The 22,512-nt window shown below is 41.6% G+C and overlaps 1 protein-coding gene across 1 annotated transcript in view; it reads left to right on the top strand.

Annotated features, from left to right (window-relative positions):
* Window positions 1–22,226, top strand: part of GALNT18 (polypeptide N-acetylgalactosaminyltransferase 18) — a 345,491-nt gene extending 323,265 nt beyond the window's left edge. The window contains exon 13 of the mRNA XM_082760491.1: window positions 21,960–22,226. Coding sequence (XP_082616617.1) covers window positions 21,960–22,078 — 119 coding nt within the window. The 3' untranslated portion in view covers window positions 22,079–22,226. The remainder of the gene's footprint in view (window positions 1–21,959) is intronic.
* The last annotated feature ends 286 nt before the right edge of the window (window positions 22,227–22,512 follow it).

Below are 22,512 nucleotides of genomic sequence, written 5' to 3'. Positions count from 1 at the left end.
CAAAATTCAGACTGCAGCTGGGGAAAGTTCTCTGGTCATCTTCTCTGAAAACAGAATTTTGGCCAGGAAAATAAAAGTTCACACTGAGGCATGTTCTCCTTTTAGTTACACTGCTACTAATTTTGTCTCTTTTTTATTGACTCCTAGCATTTTGGATTCTGATCATTTGGACTTTTCTAAAGCGTTTTGGAAACCTGACCTGTCAGTGCTTGTCAACCATTCCATTTAATTTTAGTCACGGTTGGCAGCTGGTCAACGTCTGTATGGCTACTATGTCATCCATATGATGCATGTTAAATGACTGTTAAATAAATCATTTTTCCTTCCCATTCCAATAAAATGTTTGGCTTGGTTTTCTCATCTGATCATCTTGAAACAATGGTACCACAATGCCTGACCTTGCAGTTGCTTTACCATCCAGTGGGCAGATGTCACGTAAGAAGAATGTGAAGAATGTCACATTTAAAGCAAGCATGGCTTGTATGCCCAGTACACTTCCCATTCTCTCACAAGAAACTTCAGAGCACAGCATAGGATATGTTAATGAATTCCTAACAATCAATGTTTGGAACGGAAAGCATCCCTGTCATGGAAGATGAAGCACAGGGTGGAACGTTTTCAAGAACTCTCACGTGACTTACAACTCTAATAAGCTAACTGGTAGTGCCCCTCTCATCTGAGGATTTCAAAGCTCATTGCAGATTAAATGCCTTTGAGTACATCATTAGTCTTTCCATTTGGCAAAGAATTTAAATGGCTTCCCCCTGCTCCCATGGTACAGCAAACCACTAGCACCAATAGCCAGGGGAAATTTTTCAGAGGCAGAAATGGCTGTTAAGTGTCCAAGTGTCGTTTGTGCATCTGAGTATCTTCACCATTAATACTCATCACTTACTTATAAAAGTGCTCTAAAGTGCTGCCTAAATAATTTATTAGTCTTTATAACATCCCCATGAAATAGGTAACTAATTTATCTCCACTGCATAACGACTAAAATGAGGCACAGAGAAGTTAAGTACTTTGTTCAGACCATTCAGCAATATATGAACTAATCCAGAGTAAGAACTGAATAGATCATGATTTTTCACGTATACATTCAGTTTGCACCATCATAAAGACCCTAGTCTATTTTTTTTTTAATATTTCCTACAATATATTGATGCTGAGTTTTGTCTACAAGCAATGAGCAAGGAGTTTTTAGAAAACGTCAGATAATTCATGTGACTATTGAAATAAATGCGTGACACACTATGCATACAGAAATATAAATAAAATTATACTTTGCTAAGTTAAGAAACTGAGGAGGTCATCTAAATGTCTTTTAACAAAGAAATGTGAAGCCAAATGGAGTGACTTTGTAATTCAATATTAATGGGAATTACAATCAGAAAGGATTAGAGCACTAAAATTTGGCAATTCTTACCCTAAGCACCTGTATATAACCGACTTCACAGGCCTTCTGGCTGTGGTATTTCAGCAAGAAATCCAGAACTGGGGAGTTCCAAAACCTTCCAGGGATTACAATAGTGCATTGTTCATTGAATTGTCTCCTCTCAAGGAGCTCTGTCTCAGGCGAAATGCTTCTAATACACATTATTGTAACAGCACTTACAATATGCCCACTGATCTACAAATGTATGAGGATTCATGATCCTTGCTCTGGAGAATTTACTGGGTGAAAGACATGAAAACAGAGAGGGAAAGATTGCCACATGCACAAAGAATGTGCTGGTGCATACAGGGGCAGGTGTGTTCTTTGCAAGCAGGCAGACACAGGCATACACAGAAATTATCATTTGGGCAATGAAACAGAAACAGAAGGACATATCCAGCCAGGATTGTAACAAAGACAGAAATGGCATACGAACCTTTGAGAAGATGTTTCGTGTTTGAAAGAAAGCAATGGTGACCAGAGTAGCCTGTCAAGATCTGTATCAAACGGAAATAGTGATTGGTCTACTGAATGCAAGCAGGAACAGCAGAGAAAAAGCTGACAGCACCAGCCTGACAGTCTAGAAGTATTCGTAATGCATGAACCTTTACTCTGAGAAATCTAGGCTCAAATAGAAAGACACTACCTAGTATTAAACTACCTAGTATTAAACTAACACAAGCAATTCAGGCACCTGTAGGATAAAGAGAAAATGCTTGGCACAAGCCCTTTGAAGAAAAGGGTTGCTTATGTCTGCTGAAATAGGATGACAAGACAGACAGTGAAGTGAAAGAGAAGGTTCTGAGAGAGAGAATGGCTGTCCTGGTACAGGGAACCTATATAATAAACAACACACAAAAATGCCCATTAAAAAAAAAAAAGCAACTTACTACAGAATATAGTGTAAAACCTAGTTTATACCACTGTCCAATTCTGAGAGTTAGAATAGAAAACTTCATGCTTCCCAAGTAAATAGAAGTGCTTGACTTTTTTTTTTTTTTTTTTTTTTTGACTGTACACCACTGCTGACATACAAAGGTATCTTAAGACTGAAGGCAAAAGAAAGTATAAATCAAAAGCATAACTAGGGTGCCATGGTCCACTTGTTATCTCCCATATCTGTGGTTTCTTAATAAATCACAAAAACAAGCACACACAATCTGAAAACCTATTGGTCTCATCTTAAATGCTCAACTTCATTGTACCACAAAGGCAGCTGTTTCTTATCCTGCATACCAAAATGTGTGGTGTATCAGGTAACTAAGGAACACTACATTCTGATATAGAATGTAGCATGGCATAATACAAAGCCTTGAGCACCATCAAATGTCTGCTGAGATAAAAACATTAAACTAATAAATTTAAACTATAATTTTTCTTTATGGTTTTAAACCATACAGTATTTTTATGACTTGAATAAAAACAAATAACACAAAGTATAATATATTTATCTGGTGGATTTTGTTTTCCTAGTTACTTTAAAATACACCAAGTAAGGTCCATAGGCCAACCTCTGTAATAAATCCCTATTTTCATGCAGTTTTATTTTCCTAAACTAAACCTTGAATCCCAGCACTAGTAATATACAAAGTTACGAGGGGTTTCAGTGTTCTTTGTTCTTGGTTTCTGCTGTTGCCCACCCCAGAAAGTCAGAGAAGCAGAGTTTACAAGCACCACACATTCTCATTTGTTACGCTATTCTGCACAGCCGCAGAACACTGCTACAAGACATGAATTCCACATTACAGTTCTACAGTTAGTCCATTGCCTTCACATTCCCTTTTGGAAAAGGTCTGCTAAGCCCTCCAGGACCCAAAGTGGGTATCAGAAAAAGATGAAAGGGAGAGTAGGGAGAAACAAACAGACAATTCAGTCATTTCTCAGCCCTGCCTGATGTAGACAATAATATTAACAGATTTTTTGCCAGAATATTTTATTGCTTATGCCCCACCATAAAATCCTCTAACGTGCCTAGTGTGCCTACTGCTGTTTTATTGCTAGAGTAGTAATGCAGTTGCAAGTTTATGGCAAGAGGAGAAAGTATCTTGCCAAAAACTTCTGCCAAAGACTGCATGTGACCTCAAGCAAGGTACACAGCTTATCCTGATTAAAAAGATTTCCTTCATGGTGTTTGAAAATTAACTCAGAGTTCATATAGTGTTAGTGGATGACTGATTACCGTTATTTTAAAATCCTTCAGGGATAACAGAGGGGACCATCAGAAGAGAATACAAGTTTACTGACTGAGTTAATGGACACTTTCTATTGCTAGAATCTTTAAAAGATTCATAATCCCATGACTAAACCCTATACGTCAGTATAAACTACAGCTCTAGCACTTTATTCTGGCTACTAACTGGAGAGGAACATAAATAAGGCAGCGACAGAAGAACTGATAGGGAACGTACACTGTCTGATTTTTCATTCATTGTTATGAGATGATGACAATCTCTCTATGGAATTAATTCTGTCTTTTCCCATCTCCCAAGTAGCGTGATCTTCCAGTTATCGCCACTCCAAAGTATTCTTTTTATGTGCAGAAATACACATTCCCCCATCTGTAAAATCTGCAGTCTTCAAAGAATCATCCTTATCAGTACTTGTCAGTCTGTCTATTCAAACCCAAGTTGGCCTGTCTGGATTTACAAGGAACTTTTTGCAGAGAAATGGTTTACTCTTGTTTTCCTCCACTGTAGAAGGAAATGGGAATCTCATTCATAAATAGCGCTATTGATCCTTCAGCTGCAACTTTTCACAGCTCCCTGGACTCACAAGATAGACCAAAGCTTTCTTCCTCCCCTGAAGAACTCCGCTTCTGTCACCCACTACATTCCTGTCTACGACAAGTATCAACAGCACAGACACAATGCAAACCTGTACAGCATTACAATCCTCCAAAGAAACAAGTATTTATGATTTATGGATGTGACATGAGAATTGCCGTGTTTTACTCTAAGACTGCTCATAAACAACTTTACCTAGCACTTAAAAACCTCGTTACGCCCAACCTGTACATGCTGCCAAACTGTTTTGTCCTTCTATAAGGATAGATAGAATCACAGAATCACAGAATTTCTAGGTTGGAAGAGACCTCAAGGTCATCGAGTCCAACCTCTGACCTAACGCTAACAGTCCCCACTAAACCATTTCCCTAAGCTAATTTAGCTATAAGTACCTCAATGTATTCTCATTTCACAGAATCATCTAGGTTGGAAGAGACCTCCAAGATCACCTAGTCCAACCTCTGACCTAACCCTAACCAGCCCTCCACTAAACCATATCCCTAAGCTCTACATCTAAACGTCTTTTAAAGACTTCCAGGGATGGTGACTCCACCACTTCCCTGGGCAGCCTGTTCCAATGCCTCACAACCCTTTCAGTAAAGAAGTTCTTCCTAATATCCAGCCTAAAACTCCCCTGGCACAACTTTAGCCCGTTCACCCTCATCCTGTCACCAGGCACATGGGAGAAAAGACCAACCCCCACCTCACTACAGCCTCTGTTAAGGTACCTATAGAGAGCGATAAGGTCGCCCCTGAGCCTCCTCTTCTCCAGGCTGAACAAGCCCAGCTCCCTCAGCCGCTCCTCGTAGGACTTGTTCTCCAGGCCCCTCACCAGCTTCGTTGCCCTTCTCTGGACTCGCTCGAGCACCTCCATGTCCTTCTTGTAGCGAGGGGCCCAAAACTGAACACAGTACTCGAGGTGCGGCCTCACCAGAGCCGAGTACAGGGGGACGATCACCTCCCTAGCCCTGCTGGCCACACTGCTTCTTATACAAGCCAGGATGCTGTTGGCCTTCTTGGCCACCTGAACACACTGCTGGCTCATATTGAGCAGCCTATCAATCAATACTGCCAGGTCCTTCTCCACCAGGCAGCTTTCCAACCACTCATCTCCCCGTCTGTAGCTCTGCTTGGGGTTGTTGTGCCCCAGGTGGAGGACTTATTGAACTTGGCCTTATTGAACTTCATGCAGTTGACCTCAGCCCATGAGTCCAGCCTACCCAGATCCTCCTGCAGAGCCTTCCTACCCTCGAGCAGATCAACACACACACCTGCAAACTTGCTGAGGGTGCCCTCAATGCCCTCATCCAGATCATCAATAAAGATATTAAAAAGGACTGGCCCCAGCAATGAGCCCTGGGGGACTCCACTAGTGACCGGCCTCCAACTGGATTTAACTCCATTCACCACAACTCTTTGGGCCTGGCTATCCAGCCAGTTTCTAACCCAATGAAGCGTAACCCAATGATGGAAAGGGGCTTAGCCAGCTTTTCTGCCAGTTCTCTCAGCACCCTTGGGTGGACCCCATCCAACCCCACATACTTGCGTACATCCAAGTGCTGTAGCAGGTCGCCAACCATTTCCTTGTGGACTGTGAGGGCCACAATCTGCTCCCCGTCCCCTTCTACCAGCTCAGGGTACCGGGTATCCAGAGAACAACCAGTCTTGCCACTAAAGACTGAGGCAAAGAAGGCATTAAGCACCTCAAGCATTTTCCTCATCTCTAGGAAGAATGTAACATAACAGTATATAACCCTAAGTACTTCTAAGTGGCTTGTTATGATAAATGAGCTAGCAAACAAAAAAATAAATAACAGGTGGAAGAGGTTAACTGAACAGAAAGGAGTGCAAAAAATGAATAGCACCTCAAAAACTGGATGGAGCCTTATTCTCTAGCTTACAGCAGCTCAAGAACAAAGTTTGTCAGCAGGGCACAGACAAAGATTTCACCCCGGAATTTCCTGTCTGGCTGTAATGGAGCAGGTCTTCAGCTCTGACCCAGTGGCACTGGCAGAACAGAAGCTGACTCAGCAAGCTGTTAATTAGGCGTTGTCAGACACAAAATTGTCCCTCTAACACAGTTCTGTCAAAAGTAATACCAAATTAAACAAAGAAAGGTGGGAGAACAAGCTTCCATTCCCAACTCTTCTACAGTGAACAACCTGTCATTAGACATCGCTTTCCTTCAGAATGTCAATTGCAGAAATGAAGGGACACAAAATAGAATCTGAAGATACCTGCTAAGTTTTATCAAAATGAATACAGTTACTGAGACTACACGAGCTGTCGAACTCCCTGACTAAAAGGAATCAAAGATGAACATATCTGAACTACAGTGCAGTATATGGACAAATCATATGGCTCTGGATAAAGCTTGCTTGTACCTGACAAATTGTGTGTTCCCTATTTCCTTCCCCTCCCCCTCCGACCCCCTATCCAAAATACATAATTTAAAATCTTAAAAATGAATGCTTTGGCTGTCAGAGAACTTTGTTCTACTGTTATCTCAGCAACAGTTTCCTATGTGTAATCAGACTGTTGAGGATAAAAACCAAGGACACCTGAATAAATGTTCCACACAAAAAATAATAAGACAGCATGAAGGCTGAGAAATAGAGCACTTAAAACCTAGAAAATTACTAGTATTAAAGTGCCCATTGGATACATCAACCATGTCACAGTATAGAGAGATATAATACACATTTTAAGGAAAGAGTTGATTCAAACAAAAACAGTGGCACAGGTAGATCTTACCTACATTACTTAATCCCAGATAAAGAATGCTTATATGAACAGATTTTACAGATATCTCACATAAAACCCAAAGGTCACATATGGACTGGGAACCAAAACTGAATGTACAGAGCTATTTAGGGAAGTCTGGTGCTGTAGATGCCAGCTGTCAGGTTAACAGTAGGTGAGAATTAAACAACTCAGAGTTCATCCACGTGTCCTGAGCTAGGACTTTTTGTTCAGACTTCGTTTCTGGGCACATACAGGTTTTTTAACTGCACTTACCTCCATGGAGTTGCTACATTTTTGGTGAATCTAGAACACAGTGTTAATGGAGTATCAGCACTAATACAAAACACGAACTAAAGGAACGAGCATCTAAGAACCGCATTCTCATTTTGTGTACCAGTGAAACCCCACTGAAATCCATGGAAATACTCAGATTTTTTGCCGAGGCGATCGGCTCCGGGGCAGACGCGTTCTGCAGCGGAGCGGGGGATTGGGCCAGGCAGGGCTAATTTTTCCGGCATCGAGCCTACTGGAGGGAGCCGCCAGGACCCGGCAGCCCTCGTGAGGGAGGCTGACGAGGCGTAGGCGGAGCCAGCAGCGCCCCCTCCCCGGCCGTTCAAGAGCTGCCCCTAGGGAGCGCGACGAACAGGACGGGCAAACAGGGCAGAGCGCTCCCCCCGCCCATACGAACACCTTCACGACAGCCCTTAGCTAGGTGATAATGGTCTCCACCAGGCACGGTGCGCTCTCCAGGAAGTCGGTGCACACCCAGACCGACTGCCCGTTAAAAAATGCCGCAGTTCAGGTCACCGGGTGCAGGGAGTGTCTGAGCCTGATGCTGCCATCGGCGAGAGGCGGAGAAGCTGCTCGTGTGAGGTGCGAGCAGGTGGATGACCTGGTCCGCATGGTGGCGGAGCTCAAGGAGGAGGTGGAGAGGTTGAGGGATATCAGGGAGTGTGAGCGGGAGATAGACTGGTGGAGCTACTCCCTGCAGGGCCTCAAGGAGAGGTATCGAGGTGAGACACCCCAAATGGGGGCGGACCCCCTGCCCTGTCGCTGTCGGGCAGAGGGAGGGGATCTGGGAGCTGAGGAGGAATGGAAACAGGTCCCTGCTCGACATCGCAGGCGATGCCCTCCCTTTCCGGCCCCGCCTTCCCAGGTGCCCTTACACAACAGGTTTGAGGCCCTGGAGATTGAGAGGCCGGTGGGTGAGGAAGAGGCAGCAAGTGTACCCAGGAGGATGCCTAGGGCGAGGAGGTCGACTCCGCGCCTCAGGACTGCCTCCACCTAGAAAGACAGAAGGGTAATTGTTGTGGGAGACTCTCTTCTCAGAGGAACAGAGGGCCCTATTTGTCAGCCTGACCCTACCCGTAGGGAAGTGTGCTGCCTCCCTGGGGCCAGGGTCAGGGACGTTGCCAGGAGGCTTCCCAACCTGGTATGCCCCTCTGATTATTATCCTCTTTTGATAGTCCAGGCAGGTAGTGATGGCATTGAAGAGAGAAGCCTGTAGGCTATCAAACGAGACTTCAGGGGGCTGGGACGGTTAGTGGATGGAGCAGGAGTGCAGGTGGTGTTTTCGTCCATCCCCACGGTGGCAGGGAGGGGTACAGAGAGGACACGGAAAGCCCACCTGTTAAACACGTGGCTCCGGGGCTGGTGCCAACGCAGAAATCTTGGGTTTTTCGACCATGGGGCACTTTACTCTGCACCCGGCCTGATGGCCGCAGATGGGTCCCTGTCTTTTAGGGGAAAAAGGATCCTGGGCCAGGAGCTGGCAGGGCTCATTGAGAGGGCTTTAAACTAGGTAAGAAGGGGGATGGGGCTGAAGCAAGGATTGTTGGAGCTGTGCCAGGGGGAACAATAGCAAGGCCAGGGGATAAGGCAATGGTCCAGCTGAAGTGCATCCACACCAACGCACACAGCATGGGTAACAAACAGGAGGAGCTGGAAGCCATCATGCAGCAGGCAGGCTATGACTAGGTTGCCATCACGGAGACGTGGTGGGACCAGTCTCATGACTGGAGTGCTGCAATGCCTGGCTATAAGCTCTTCAGAAGGGACAGGCAGCACAGGAGGGGTGGTGGTGTGGCTCTCTATATTAGAGAGTCTTTCGAGGTTGTAGAACTTGAGGCTGGGAATGACAAGGTCGAGTCCCTTTGGGTTAGGATCGGTGGGGCCAACAAGGCTAGCGTCCTGGTCGGGGTCTGCTATAGACCGCCAAACCAGGATGAGGAGACTGATGAGGAGTTCTACAGGCAGCTGACAGAAGTTGTGAAATCTTCAGCACTTCTTCTCGTGGGGGACTTCAACTTCCTTGACATATCCTGGAAGCACAACACAGCCCAGAGAAAGCAGTCTAGGAGGTTTCTGGAGAGCGTGGAAGATAGCTTCCTGACGCAGCTGGTTAGTGAGCCTACCAGGGGTGGTGCCCCGCTAGACCTTCTCTTCACAAACAGAGAAGGACTGGTGGAGGATGTGATTGTCAGGAGCTGTCCTGGGCAGAGTGACCACCAAATGGTGGAGTTCACTATTCTTGGCGAGGCCAGGAAGGGGACCAGTAAAACTGCTGTATTGGACTTTCGGAGGGCTGACTTTGAGCTGCTCAGGACACTGGTTGGTGGAGTCCCTTGGGAGGCGGTTCTGAAGGGCGGAGGGGTCCAGGAAGGCTGGGCGCTCTTCAAGAGGGAAATCTTAATGGCGCAGGAACGGTCTGTCCCCACGTGCCCAAAGACGAGCTGGTGGGGAAGAAGACCAGCCTGGCGCAACAGAGAATTGTGGCTTGATCTTAGGAGGAAAAAGAGGGTTTATAATCTTTGGAAAAGTGGGCAGGCCACTAGGGAGGACTATAAGGATGTTGCGAGGCTGTGCAGGGACAAAATTAGGAAGGCCAAAGCTCATCTGGAGCTCAATCTGGCTACTGCCGTTAAAAATAACAAAAAAACGTTTTTATAAATACATCAACACAAAAAGGAGGACTAAGGAGAATCTCAATCCTTTACTGGATGCGGGGGGAAACCTAGTTACAAGAGATGAGGAAGATGTGGAGGTGCTTAATGCCTTCTTCGCCTCAGTCTTTAGCGGCAATACCGGTTGCTCTCTGGATACCCAGTACCCTGAGCTGGTGGAAGGGGATGGGGAGCAGGATGTGGCCCTCACTATCCATGAAGAAATGTTTGGTGACCTGCTACGGCACTTGGATGTGCACAAGTCGATGGGGCCAGATGGGATCCACCCAAGGGTACTGAGAGAACTGGCGGAGGAGCTGGCCAAGCTGCTTACCATCATTTATCGTCAGTCCTGGCTATCGGGGGAGGTCCCAGTTGACTGGCGGCTAGCAAACGTGATGCCCATCTACAAGAAGGGCCAAAGGACTGACCCAGGAAACTACAGGCCTGTCAGTTTGACCTCAGAGCCAGGGAAGCTCATGGAGCAGATTATCTTGAGAGACATCATGCAGCACTTGCAGGGCAAGCAGGCAATCAGGCCCAGTCAGCATGGGTTTATGAAAGGCAGGTCCTGCTTGACGAACCTGATCTACTTCTATGACAAAGTGACGCGCTGGGTGGATGAGGGAAAGGCTGTGGATGTGGTCTACCTTGACTTCAGCAAGGCTTTTGACAGTGTCTCCCACAGCATTCTCCTCAAGAAACTGGCTGCTCTTGGCTTGGACTGGCGCACGCTTCATTGGGTTAGAAACTGGCTGGATAGCCGGGCCCAAAGAGTCGTGGTGAATGGAGCCAAGTCCAGTTGGAGGCCAGTCACTAGTGGCGTCCCCCAGGGCTCGGTGCTGGGGCCGGTCCTCTTTAATATCTTCATCAATGATCTGGACGAGGGCATTGAGTGCACCCTCAGTAAGTTGGCAGATGACACCAAGTTAGGTGCGTGTGTCGATCTGCTTGAGGGTAGGAAAGCTCTGCAGGAGGATCTGGATAGGCTGCACCGATGGGCTGAGGTCAACTGCATGAAGTTCAACAAGGCCAAGTGCCGGGTCCTACACCTGGGGCGCAATAACCCCAAGCAGAGCTACAGGCTGGGAGAGGAATCGTTGGAGAGCTGCCAGGCAGAGAAGGACCTGGGAGTGATGGTGGATAGTCGGCTGAATATGAGCCAGCAGTGTGCTCAGGTGGCCAAGAAGGCCAATGGCATCCTGGCTTGTATCAGGAACAGTGTGACCAGCAGGGCTAGGGAGGTGATCGTCCCCCTGTACTCGGCTCTGGTGAGGCCGCACCTCGAGTACTGTGTCCAGTTTTGGGCCCCTCGCTACAAGAAGGACATCGAGGTGCTCAGGCGAGTCCAGAGAAGGGCAACGAAGCTGGTGAGGGGCCTGGAGAACAAGTCCTACGAGGAGCAGCTGAGGGAGCTGGGCTTGTTCAGCCTGGAGAAGAGGAGGCTCAGGGGTGACCTTATCGCTCTTTACAGATACCTCAAAGGAGGCTGTAGTGAGGTGGGGGTTGGTCTGTTCTCCCACATGCCTGGTGACAGGATGAGGGGGAATGGGCTTAAGTTGTGCCAGGGGCGTTTTAGGTTGGATGTTAGGAAGACCTTCTTTACTGAGAGGGTTGTTAGGCATTGGAACAGGCTGCCCAGGGAAGTGATGGAGTCACCATCCCTGGAAGTCTTTAAAAGATGTTTAGATGTAGAGCTTAGGGATATGGTTTAGTGGGGACTGTTAGTGTTAGGTCAGAGGTTGGACTCAATGATCCTCAGGTCTCTTCCAACCTAGAAATTCTGTGATTCTGTGATAACTATTTACAAGAGATGGCATGTTGATACACCTTTTGTTTGATTTCACCTCACTGAAAAGGTTTTCAACCCAAAGCAACTGGAAGTCTGCCATCTGTCCTATCATGTCTGTACTTGCTAAGGTTTTAAGCATAACAGTTTCTCCTAGAATGTATTCATTTATGACTTTCAGAGAAACCTGGCTCACTACAGCCACAGAACAAGTCCAGAATTTTAGAAGTTATCAAGAATGAAAGGGAGCAGTATGCATCTGACAATGATGTCTACAGGATTACTCATGTAAGTACAAAAGCTCAGGGTCTGTGCATTGTATCTATATGGAATGTCTCTGCCAGTTGCTCGAGTTACCTGTTAGGGAGAAATCCTTAACAATGCAGGTTTGCTTCAGTCTTTTGCCCTACGATTCATCTTATTTTCCTCCTGTTGAGAAAGTCTTGTTCATCACACAATATTTTAAAATGCTGTGGCACAGAGATGCTGAAGAACTCCATGTGTGTATTTCAGAGATTGCAGGCAGTCATTTGAATATTCTGGAGTTGAGAAAACCGAGGTAAAGGATGAAAGTTAAGTGTCAGTTCTGGGTTTCCCATCGTAATCAGCTCATAAAACATTTCTATTTGAACCAACTACAGAAAAACACTCTTCAAAGCTGGTTTCCTCATTTATAGCTGTGAACTTGGAGTGAAATCTCCAGCACCACTGTTATTTGCTTTTTGAACACAAATGCTGGTGATTTTTTTTTTCCCCTTTTAAGTGAAGTTTCAGAGAGAAAAGAGTTGGGCATGACAAATGCATGAGAAGCTTATCAGCATTAGCAGTTCTTTGAAAGTTATTCCACTTACGCTGGAAAATCATCTGATGTCTTTTCCCTTTGAGATGCACCGATGCTAGAACTATGCAGAGTATAGCCCTGTAGCATGAAATAATGAACTTCCTAATTCCACTTCAGAAATAGGTTTCAGTGTCAATATGTACCATTTGGGTAACCTTCATTAATGAGAAAAAATATAAAGTGTGGGACAATACAAATCTAATTAACCCAAATGCCTAAATGGAAAAAAAAATCTCATTATAAAACAACAGCAACTAGATTTGGGGAGAAGACATTATAGATTATCTTAGTGTTATAGCTTCCTTGCATTAGGAAAATTATTGGCAACAGGACACACAGCGATGCAGACAAGCTACTACCTGGTACCAAATTTTCAAGTTCAGCATCAGAGCCAGTCTGAGCAGGGTCAGGGAATATGAAAGCTGGGACTGCTGTCTGAATATCTAACATACTCAAAGTCCTTGTACCATGCAGCTGGACTAATGACAGTTAAAATCAATGGATTAATCATAGGAAAGCTTCACACCTCTCTTCTGTTATACCATACATTTTTTTTAGCTCCTCGGTTAGCATAAATATGGCACCGATTAGCTACTTTCATCCATGTCTGGACTTTCTAATTTCAAATATTGAGTAAACAAGGATTCTGTACAGATACAGTCATAAATATTTGGTTATCAATTGTTTTCTCTTTAGTTTTGAGATAAAGAATAACAGGTGTAGTGTCAAAGTAATTTGACAGGATTCATTAACAACAAATGTTAATTCATGTAAAGCAAGCATAGCTTTTTTGTAGTTCTTCCCCTAATAATGAGCAATTTAAAAGATATATATATTAAATGAGACAGCCTTGAACTTCATTCAGATTTCACTAAATACAATCGAATTTCAGTAGTTTATAGATACTGCTGCTCCATAAACTCCACTCTCTATCTTTGAAATCTCAAGCCTTTCTTTCAGGGAATCTATTTAAAGGGGAAAAAAAAGGAAGAAAAAAAAAAAAAAAAGACAATTTAGATAATACTCATCCCCAGTCAAGTAAAAAGTTGTGAATATATCAATATCCACTGAACTTAAGCACACACACTGGTGTATCCCACTGAAAGCTACATGGCATATTTAAGCATAGATACACAGGTGATAAGCATTACCTGGCCTTAAAATATCTGATAATCTTTTATGCAGACAAAAATCAGTGCTAGGACTTCATCCATGAAGCTACATATAGCTTAAGAAGAAAAAAAAAAAAAAAAAAAAGGTTATTTAATTAAGCTGGTTCCAGAGCCTTTCAGAAGCATTCATAATTCAATGAGCATCAAACCTGTAGTTTTTAATTGTATTTATCTGTTCACAACATGACTGAATGCGTGCAGTAATTTAAGAGAAAGTCTTTTTACTGTCAATACTCCAAGACAGTATTTGTGGCACAACTGTTTCCAGACTGTCTATTAAGCTCTTTACAAACAGAAAATAATTCTTCCACTGTGTACTGACCAACCAGAAAATTCTGACTGCCAAAAATCCTAAAGGCTACAGCAGAACTAAGGTATCATCCTGGCATCCATTATACTGGCTTACTGCATGCTATTATATTGTGTATGCCTGTAATCATCCTTAGAAATTATATGCCACTGAACAGAAAGGTATTGAGCCTATGCAACGTTATAGAAAGTTCTATCCATTTATTTAGGAAAACAAAGCTAAGTGAAGACTTATATCCACTAAAAGCTAAAGAATGACACTGTAGAAAGCAGAAATAGGCAGCTGTGCTACAGGGTTAGAAATCCATGGTGCTATAGCTCCAGCATTTTTGTTACTCTGGAGGCTACAGTAGCAGAGAATAACACTGTGGTAAAGGGAGAGAGTAAAGAACAATTAGACCCAGTAAAAGAGAGACCAACACTACTGCCATCCTCATCTGAAAATTTTCTAAATCATAACATTAGTTTAAAATGTGATATGAAAAGCTATTCAATTCTCTATATTCAATATAGAAAATTCTATATATTCAGTTGAGATTTTTCAGTCCTCCTTTAGCTTTTTTTAATTTATAAATAGATATAAATAAGACCACATTCTCATGACAGTTTGTGACATCTGAGCTTAGACTAAAACAAAGCCTTTCTTATTGCAGGAAATAATGGCATTTGAAATGTTAAGGGAAAGCTACAGATGGAAAGCATTCAAGGCTTCTGTCTGCTCTTTGCATGCTTCAGCAACAGCTACTTTAACTAAAGGGTAGTAAAAGGTAGCTTGTGAAGAACTTGATACACAAAAAGGTAGCAAAACCCCAAGAACATCTACCCATCCAGAAAACTGAAGTTAAGAAATCAATATTCATTTTCATGATAATGTCTCAATGTATATATGTATATATATAGGCTATGTACACACATTTTCAGTGTATGTTTCTAAATGAGATTAAAAAAAGAAAGGCATAAAATACATTTGTTAATTTTTGCTTACGTAAAGTAACAAAATGTTAAGGGGATTTTTACGCAAGTTTCTTTCACTGACATTCTTAATGTCTGCTCTTTAATTTTTAATATGATATACCTTGTTCCTACTCATTCTTCAGGCTGACCTTCCTAAACATGACCAAGTTGTTATTGTGATTAATGAGCCAGTTATTTTCATCTGAGACATGAAACAAAACAAATAGCCCATTCTCCTTCAATCTACTGTTTTTCAAAATAGTATCCCCCCCCCCCCCCTTTTTTTAAACCACTGTTTTTATACCTGAAAGTTTGACTGATTTCCTACATTTCCTACACAATTCACTCCCTAAATTACTAGGATCTGAACAGGGCAGGCTAGAAGAAATACAGGGTTTTACTTGCCTTTGGCAATAAAGCAAAATGTAAATGCAGCTTTGCTATTCTTATCATGAAACACTTGAAAGATGAGGTTGACAGGAGTGGAAAAAGAAAAAAAAAATTCTCAAAGACAGTCACCCTCTATAAAAGAAGTTATGAAGATACCCAGCTTTCTTTCCCATGTTCCTGTTGGGTATGTCCATAATTTATTCCAAGAAGTTCTTGAAGATTTTAGGAAAGATACAGTCACAACAATCCTTACAAATTAACTGTAAAAATCAATTCTAAGCCAAATGGTTGGATGTTGTATGTTTAAAGAAGGAAAGAAAATGAGAAAGAAGAAGAAAAAAAGAAATCTGGGAAAAGATTTCATCCCAGGGGCACTGCAGTTAGGCAAATAAATATGTTGGAATACCATCAAGGAAAATACAGTATATTATACTCTTGGGAGAAGATTTAATAGAAACAACGCAAACTGTACAAGGACCATGACTTCTAAATTACAGGTCTTGAGAATCTCATGTACTCTCAAGCAGCTGCAGAACACCAGTTCCTCCTTCCTCGTTTGGCTGTAAAGCCTTTGGCACCTAACATGATTTGTGGAAAGAGTATTTACAGCAGGAAGAACAAGCAATTGGCATTTGCCAGTATTTCTTGTAGAAGAGCTAGGCTCATTTGCAACTTTTGATCTGCACAGACAGAGACATCATTGAGTCTACATGTGATAATAAATTGTTTGATATGCATGGTAAACGCATTGCATTTCTTTATCATTTCCATTTGTTTTGGTATTAGTCCAATTTCTTTTTGGGAACTTGCAAAACAAGGGAGAGAGGGGCACCTGCTAGGAAGCTGAGGAAATAATGGTGACTCCAAGTTCATCTGAAAAATTAATCATTATACTTTATGTATTGCTGAGTACCAGGTCCTCAGCAATACACAACAGATGATAAAAACTGTGAATCCTTGCTCTGAAGTGCAGAATTTGAGGATCCTACTTCTATGCTTCAATGGTGCTTTCTATTGGAAGATTTCACTTTCCTCTAGAAACTACTATGAGCTAATTTCCAATACGTTTGCCAGGCTGACAGTTACCAGCTCAAGAGATGTCCTGGTTTTGGCTAGGATAGAGTTCATTTTCTTCCCAGCAGCTGCGATGGTGCTGTGTTTTGGATTCAGGATGAGAATAACGCTGATAACACAACAGTGTTTCAGCTGCTGCAGAGCAAGGCTCTCACGGAGCCAAGGCCGTTTCAGCTTCTGGTGCTGCCCTGCCCACAAGGTGGTTGAGGGTGCACAAGAAGCTGGGAGGGAAAAGAGCCAGGACAGCTGACCCCAATTGGCCAAGGGAATATTCCATACCATATGACATATGCTCAGTAATAAAAGCTGTGCATAAAAAAAAAGAAGAAGCAGGAGATGTTTGGGGGTATATTTGTCTTCCCAATAAACTGCTATGCATGATGGAGCCCTGTTTTCCTGGAAATGGCTGTACATCTGCCTGATGAAGGGAGGAAGTGAGCAAATTCCTTATTTTATTTTGATTGCACTCACAATTTTTGCTTTACCTATTAAACTGTCTTTGTCTCAACCCACAGGTTTTATCACTTTTACCTTTCTGATCCTCTCCCCATCCCATATGGGGAGAGTGAGCAAGCAGCTTTGTGGTGCTAAGCTCCCTGCCAGGGTTAAACTACAACAGGAAAAAAAAATCCAAAGCACAGACTGGGGGAAATAACTTGCCCAACATCACTCATCAAAGTATGTCAAAGTACAAAAATCAGGCTCAGTGTGACCTTCAGAGAGCCACTAATTTTCTTTTCTTCTTGAATTGTCATCAGTTCAAATCAAATGACATATCTGTTTGTGAAGGTGGTGTCATTGTTCATACAGGGTGCAGTGGGAAACCACTGTTTCCAGTAACACCAGGTAGCTCATTATAGTGGATGCGAAATATTAAAGGTACAAGCTTTAGGGTTCAGATTTAGAAATACCTTTGAAAACAAAGGAAAAATGTATTGCTTGCCCCATCTATTTCAGAATCCAACAAATAACCTATCCCTACTCAGTGCTCCAGATATCCTGGATAATAAATTAAAATATTCATCACCTTTCTGTGAGCCCCTGAACTATGCCCTTTCCATCTCAGGGAGGGATATAGTTGCAGGGCAGAGCAGACAATCACTTCCTTCTCTAAATGAACAAATATATGAAAAAACAAAAACAAAAACAAACAAACAAACAAACAAAACCCAACAAAACCAAACAACAACAAACACAAATCTTTTTCTATCCACTAAACATAGATCCTAGAAAGTACTGAACATTATAAGCCTTCCGGTTCATAATTAGATCTTGGATTGTGCATCAGCCTATGAAGTGTAAAGAATGCAAAGTTACTGAAATAATGCGTTTTAGCAAAAACATGTACCTTGCAGGAAATTTTTTATTACTAATAGATAGATTTAATCTACTCATATTCTTAGCACCTAAATGTAGTCTGTTATCCTCAGATTCTGATTTCATACCAGTGACTACATAATGCCTAAGCATAGCTTCATAACGCATGTTTGAGGAATTCTGTTAATTAAGAGTTTTCCTTGTCAATTAATAATTAAGACATTCTACTTGCTACAGGAGAGCCTGTCTTGTTAACATGAACATTTGTCAGTTTATTAGTAGTCATATGTCTACATAGTCATATGTCTACATTAAAACTCGAGATGTAAAATTTTTTTACAGAGATAGAAAATGGTAAAGAATAAAAGCACACACACAGGATCAATATGAGGATATTCTAGTAGATCCAGGGCTGAGTATGACAGACGAGAACTTTCTATAGAATATTATCAAATAAAGGAAAAAATTGGAAAAATTTAAGCAGAATTCCTGTGTGATCTTCAGTGGAAAATCCATTCAGCTATTCTTTCTGATGAACTGCAAAATCCTACAGCTGAATTAAGCAAATACTTAAACACATTCATCAGGAAACGAGTAAAGAAACAGTTTGAACATCAGAACTTCATACACAAATTAGTAGAAAAAATCATCTTAAGGGGAAAGCTACTTTTCAGGATGATTCTGTGCCCTAAATTAACACCTATTTTTAAAGAATCCTGGAGAAACCTGTACCGTCTCAGCAACCAATAATCAGTATCTACAGAGTGCCACCAGGTGGGTTGAGGCACTATTTCAAACAGAAGTCTGACAGATAACCTGAAGGTTGAAAAAGCCTTCTGTTCAGCGGCTCTTTCTTGGTGCATGTGACGTTAAGGCTCTGAAATTGTTCACTTCAAGAACTACATAACTAAGAAAAATATTAGTAGCTGTCTGTGTCACCTACAACAGTGAAAAATTCCTGTTTTAGAAGAAACAGCAAGACAGTCTGCATTATGTAGTCACAGACCACCTTTCTGTGTGGTCTGCATACTCAAAGTGTCCAGCATACTCAATCAGGTAGGAGAAGTCTTTCCCTAAAACCTTAGAGATTACAATTTATCGCAAACATGGAAACCAAAGTGATCCATTTTCAAAGGTGATGGAAATTCTTAAGTCATTGGCATCACTGAAAATTTTGACCACAGACTTCAAATAAAAAATAAAAATTACAAACTCACCTTTTTAGGACATTCAATTACAATTTGCTGAAATGCTGAAGCAGCTCTTCTCTTCATCCTTCTCCCTCTCTTCCTCCACTACTTGAAATAAACTACCTGAACTAGTATTTGTTAAACCGTTTATTTTCTGTTTTCAGCACCTTATCACTCTTCCAGTATTCAGAGGAGAGCAATCATTAGGATATAAGAACAAAATATTTTTCTAATATCCTAACAGCAACACACAGCTTTTATTTAAAACAAACGAACACAAACCATTAACACCAAGAAAAAGACCACCACCACTACAATAAAAAATAATAATTAAAAAAAAAATCTGAATCTCCATTCTCAATGACAAATGGAAAACCTATGCATACACTCTGGTGACACGGATAGAATTTTAACACGCAGTATGGTTAGAGAAAGAAGAGAAGATAAAGGACTGATGTTCAAGTCTGAGCTACATTAAAAGAACGATCTACAAAACAGACATGCTGGTTTAGCTTATTCTGAGAGGACATCACAAAATGAAGTTTGACTGATTCAACTGTCATGTGTTCATAACTAGTTCTATGCCTATGTCCCATCGCAGGACAAAAATGCTTTGAAGTTTAAAAATGAAATCAATTGCTGCTGTACTCTAAAACCAAGGAAGGTATGTGTAGAATGGTTAAGAGGCTTGCTTACATGACTGCTCACACCATTTGCTTTTTAGCTGTTATGTACCTTTAAAAAAATAATATACTCCCTTAGATAAATGTTGAGAGTAAGTTAGGTAAATAAATCTACAATTACTGGGATAAATTTGAAACATACTTGTTGCAAACTATCCTTCTGTAATCTTATCAACACCACTTAAAGAAAAAGACTCTAAAACATAGCAAGTAAGAACAAGTTGGGATGACAGGTGTTCATAAACAATGCAGGGACATCCCAGCAACAGATTTGGTTAACAACTGCCTTTGAATCCAGTGTCCCTGCTCCCCCACAAAGGCAGCAGATTTAAATGAGATATGCAAGCACTTAAAGATGGGAAAGCAAACTTTTCCAACACTTGGTAATTTTTAGGATGAATATTAGCAGCTGCTTCATAGCCCTAACAGTCTAAAATAAAAGCTCTACTCTTGTATTTAAAAAACAAACAAACAAACAAACAACAAAACCCACAGGCACAACACACAGCCTAAAGCCCACAGCTCTTTGCTGTGATTCAGTGCAGGATTTTCTTCCTAATTTGCCTTTCCATACTATAAGAGATAAAAACATGGAAACTTGAATATATGGCAGAAAACTGATAGGCAGAGACAACTGCAGTTTTTGAACTGAATTCCCCAAAAATGCAAAAGTTACTTCTACTATAAGGTAGCACAAAGTATTTCTTTTCTTATGAAACAGGTTCTTTACCATGCCAGTTTATCATCTGAGATGTTGCAGCAATCATTGCAGTCCAGCCTTCCCAGGGGTTCAAGCTACAAGCTCAGATATTCAAAACATGCTACATTCCTTATTTATGAATTGATACACTTTGATCAACTGTCCCAGTTACTCTTTCCTCCTCCCCATCTTCGTCTTTCATCAGTCCCTTGCCAAAATTCTGTTTCAGACAAAGATACAGAACCACAGTACATTTAGGGCAATACACTGAAGATTATCTGAAGATTATTTTCTATGTTAATTTCAGAAACAGATAAAAATCAAATAGACTCTATGACCATTTTTTTCCCCTGTCAGTCCCTTCTCCGTACAAAAAAGCCCAACCAGAGTTAAGAATACCAAACTCAAAAAGACAGCCTCATACCCACTTGGGGAAAACATTCCCCATCTCTGAAGAGACTAAGAGTACATAGCAAATGACAAAAGCAAATCCAATACATGCTGAACAGACAAACTGAGTTGCACATTTAGATAGGCTTCTTAAAGAGTGGTAAAAGGCTTTTGTAAGCAGTTAGCAGATTTTCTGTTTAATTTACCATTTCAGTAGCGATAGGGTTAACTAACAGTGTGACTGAGGCTTTGATCAGTGGAAGTCAATACTGCAATCAAAACTAAAATATAAAAAATACAGAAGTATAAATCCAGATGCAATCATTGTGAGTTCACAGCATAATCCTCTGCATCAAGCATGAAGGAAACAGAGCACTCGAAGGCTCTGGAGATTTTTGTTGTTGTTGTTGTTTTTCTTCTGTTTTATAATACAAGTTCCCTAGAGAAAGAAAATGAGAAGCTAAGGAATTAAGTGCTTTTCAGAGGCATGGGGCTAAAAGAAATTCTTGTTTCCTAAAACCTTCCCCTGTTAAGGGCATCAGCTGTGGATACGTTGGTCTGAAAGACTGAAAAGCTTTCTGTGATCGTGCTTTTCTGAATAACAGCACTGAAGTCCAGTTTTAACTTAACCATTTGAAAAATCTGCTCATTTATTCCACTGGTATTCAGAGGTAAGAAGGCACAGAACAGATGTGAAACATAGTTGCTTCTGTCTTTTTTTGCTGGGGCTGCTAGAGTCCAACACAGATTTCAGTGTCCAAAATAAATTAATAAGCTTTGCAATTTTGAGAAGAGATGTTGTGCATCTCTGCTGTGAATTTTTAAGCCTTCCATATTTTCTCATTGTTCAAAAAATGAAGTCCTATTTTTACCTCCTGAAATGAGAAGACCATTTTTTTACCAGCTGTATGTACAAATCAATAAACAAGTTATAGACGTTTTGTTCTCTTTACCTTAGTATAACTTCTGGAAGAACAGGCACTAGTCTAAGAAAAAAACATGGTAGGACCAGACCATACAGAAAGGCCTTCTTACATGCCTCATTTCCCCCTAAGTGTCATAAAAATAAGTATCAAAAGCCCATAGCTCCATAAGAAAACTATACCTATACTGCCATAGACAGCAACTTGACTGCCACAGAATATGAATGTTATTGCAATACTGACAATGCGTGACCCTCTTCATTATTTAGGTTGGCAGTTTTCTTATATTGTCAGAATTTAAAGTATGTCCATTTTCCATTTACAGATGATCGTCCTGTCAAAATCTTCAATGAAGGTTCAGTTGTTACAGTCCTACCAGAGTTAAGCAGCGTGGGAGAGAGGAGAATAATGACACCATTCCTTAACTGCTTTATTTTACCCTGAAGCATCATAAGGAGTCCTCTAGTTCCATGATATAGCTATGAAATAATGGGACAATCAATGTCACACTGGCTGGGGAAATCAGATACATCAGCAGCCACTGTTCAGTTTTAGAAAGAGTAAGCTTACTTCTACCGCATGCCTGCTTTTGTGATTCTCTTCCCATGTTCACACACAGTAATTACAATTAAAATCTAGGTTTTGCACATCACAATTAACAAACATCACTGAAATAAAGGAAATTATATTTTGTGGCATCCCTTCTCTCTTGCTTAGTAAATAACTGTAAAACACTGAAGAAAAAAACAGGTATTGAAACAGGCAATGAAAATATAATGCAAAAACTTCCACATGACAAAATGCACTACTAAGACTCTCCCTTATTCATGCCTGGACAGACTGTTTGCAGATTTAAAAATGAAGCAAGCAAGCATGGA

The sequence above is a fragment of the Aythya marila genome (genome assembly GCF_965140915.1).
Source record: "Aythya marila genome assembly, chromosome: 5".
Lineage (NCBI taxonomy): Eukaryota > Metazoa > Chordata > Aves > Anseriformes > Anatidae > Aythya > Aythya marila.
The sequence above is the reverse complement of the archived record's forward strand: the minus strand, read 5'-3'. Positions and strand labels throughout refer to the sequence as shown.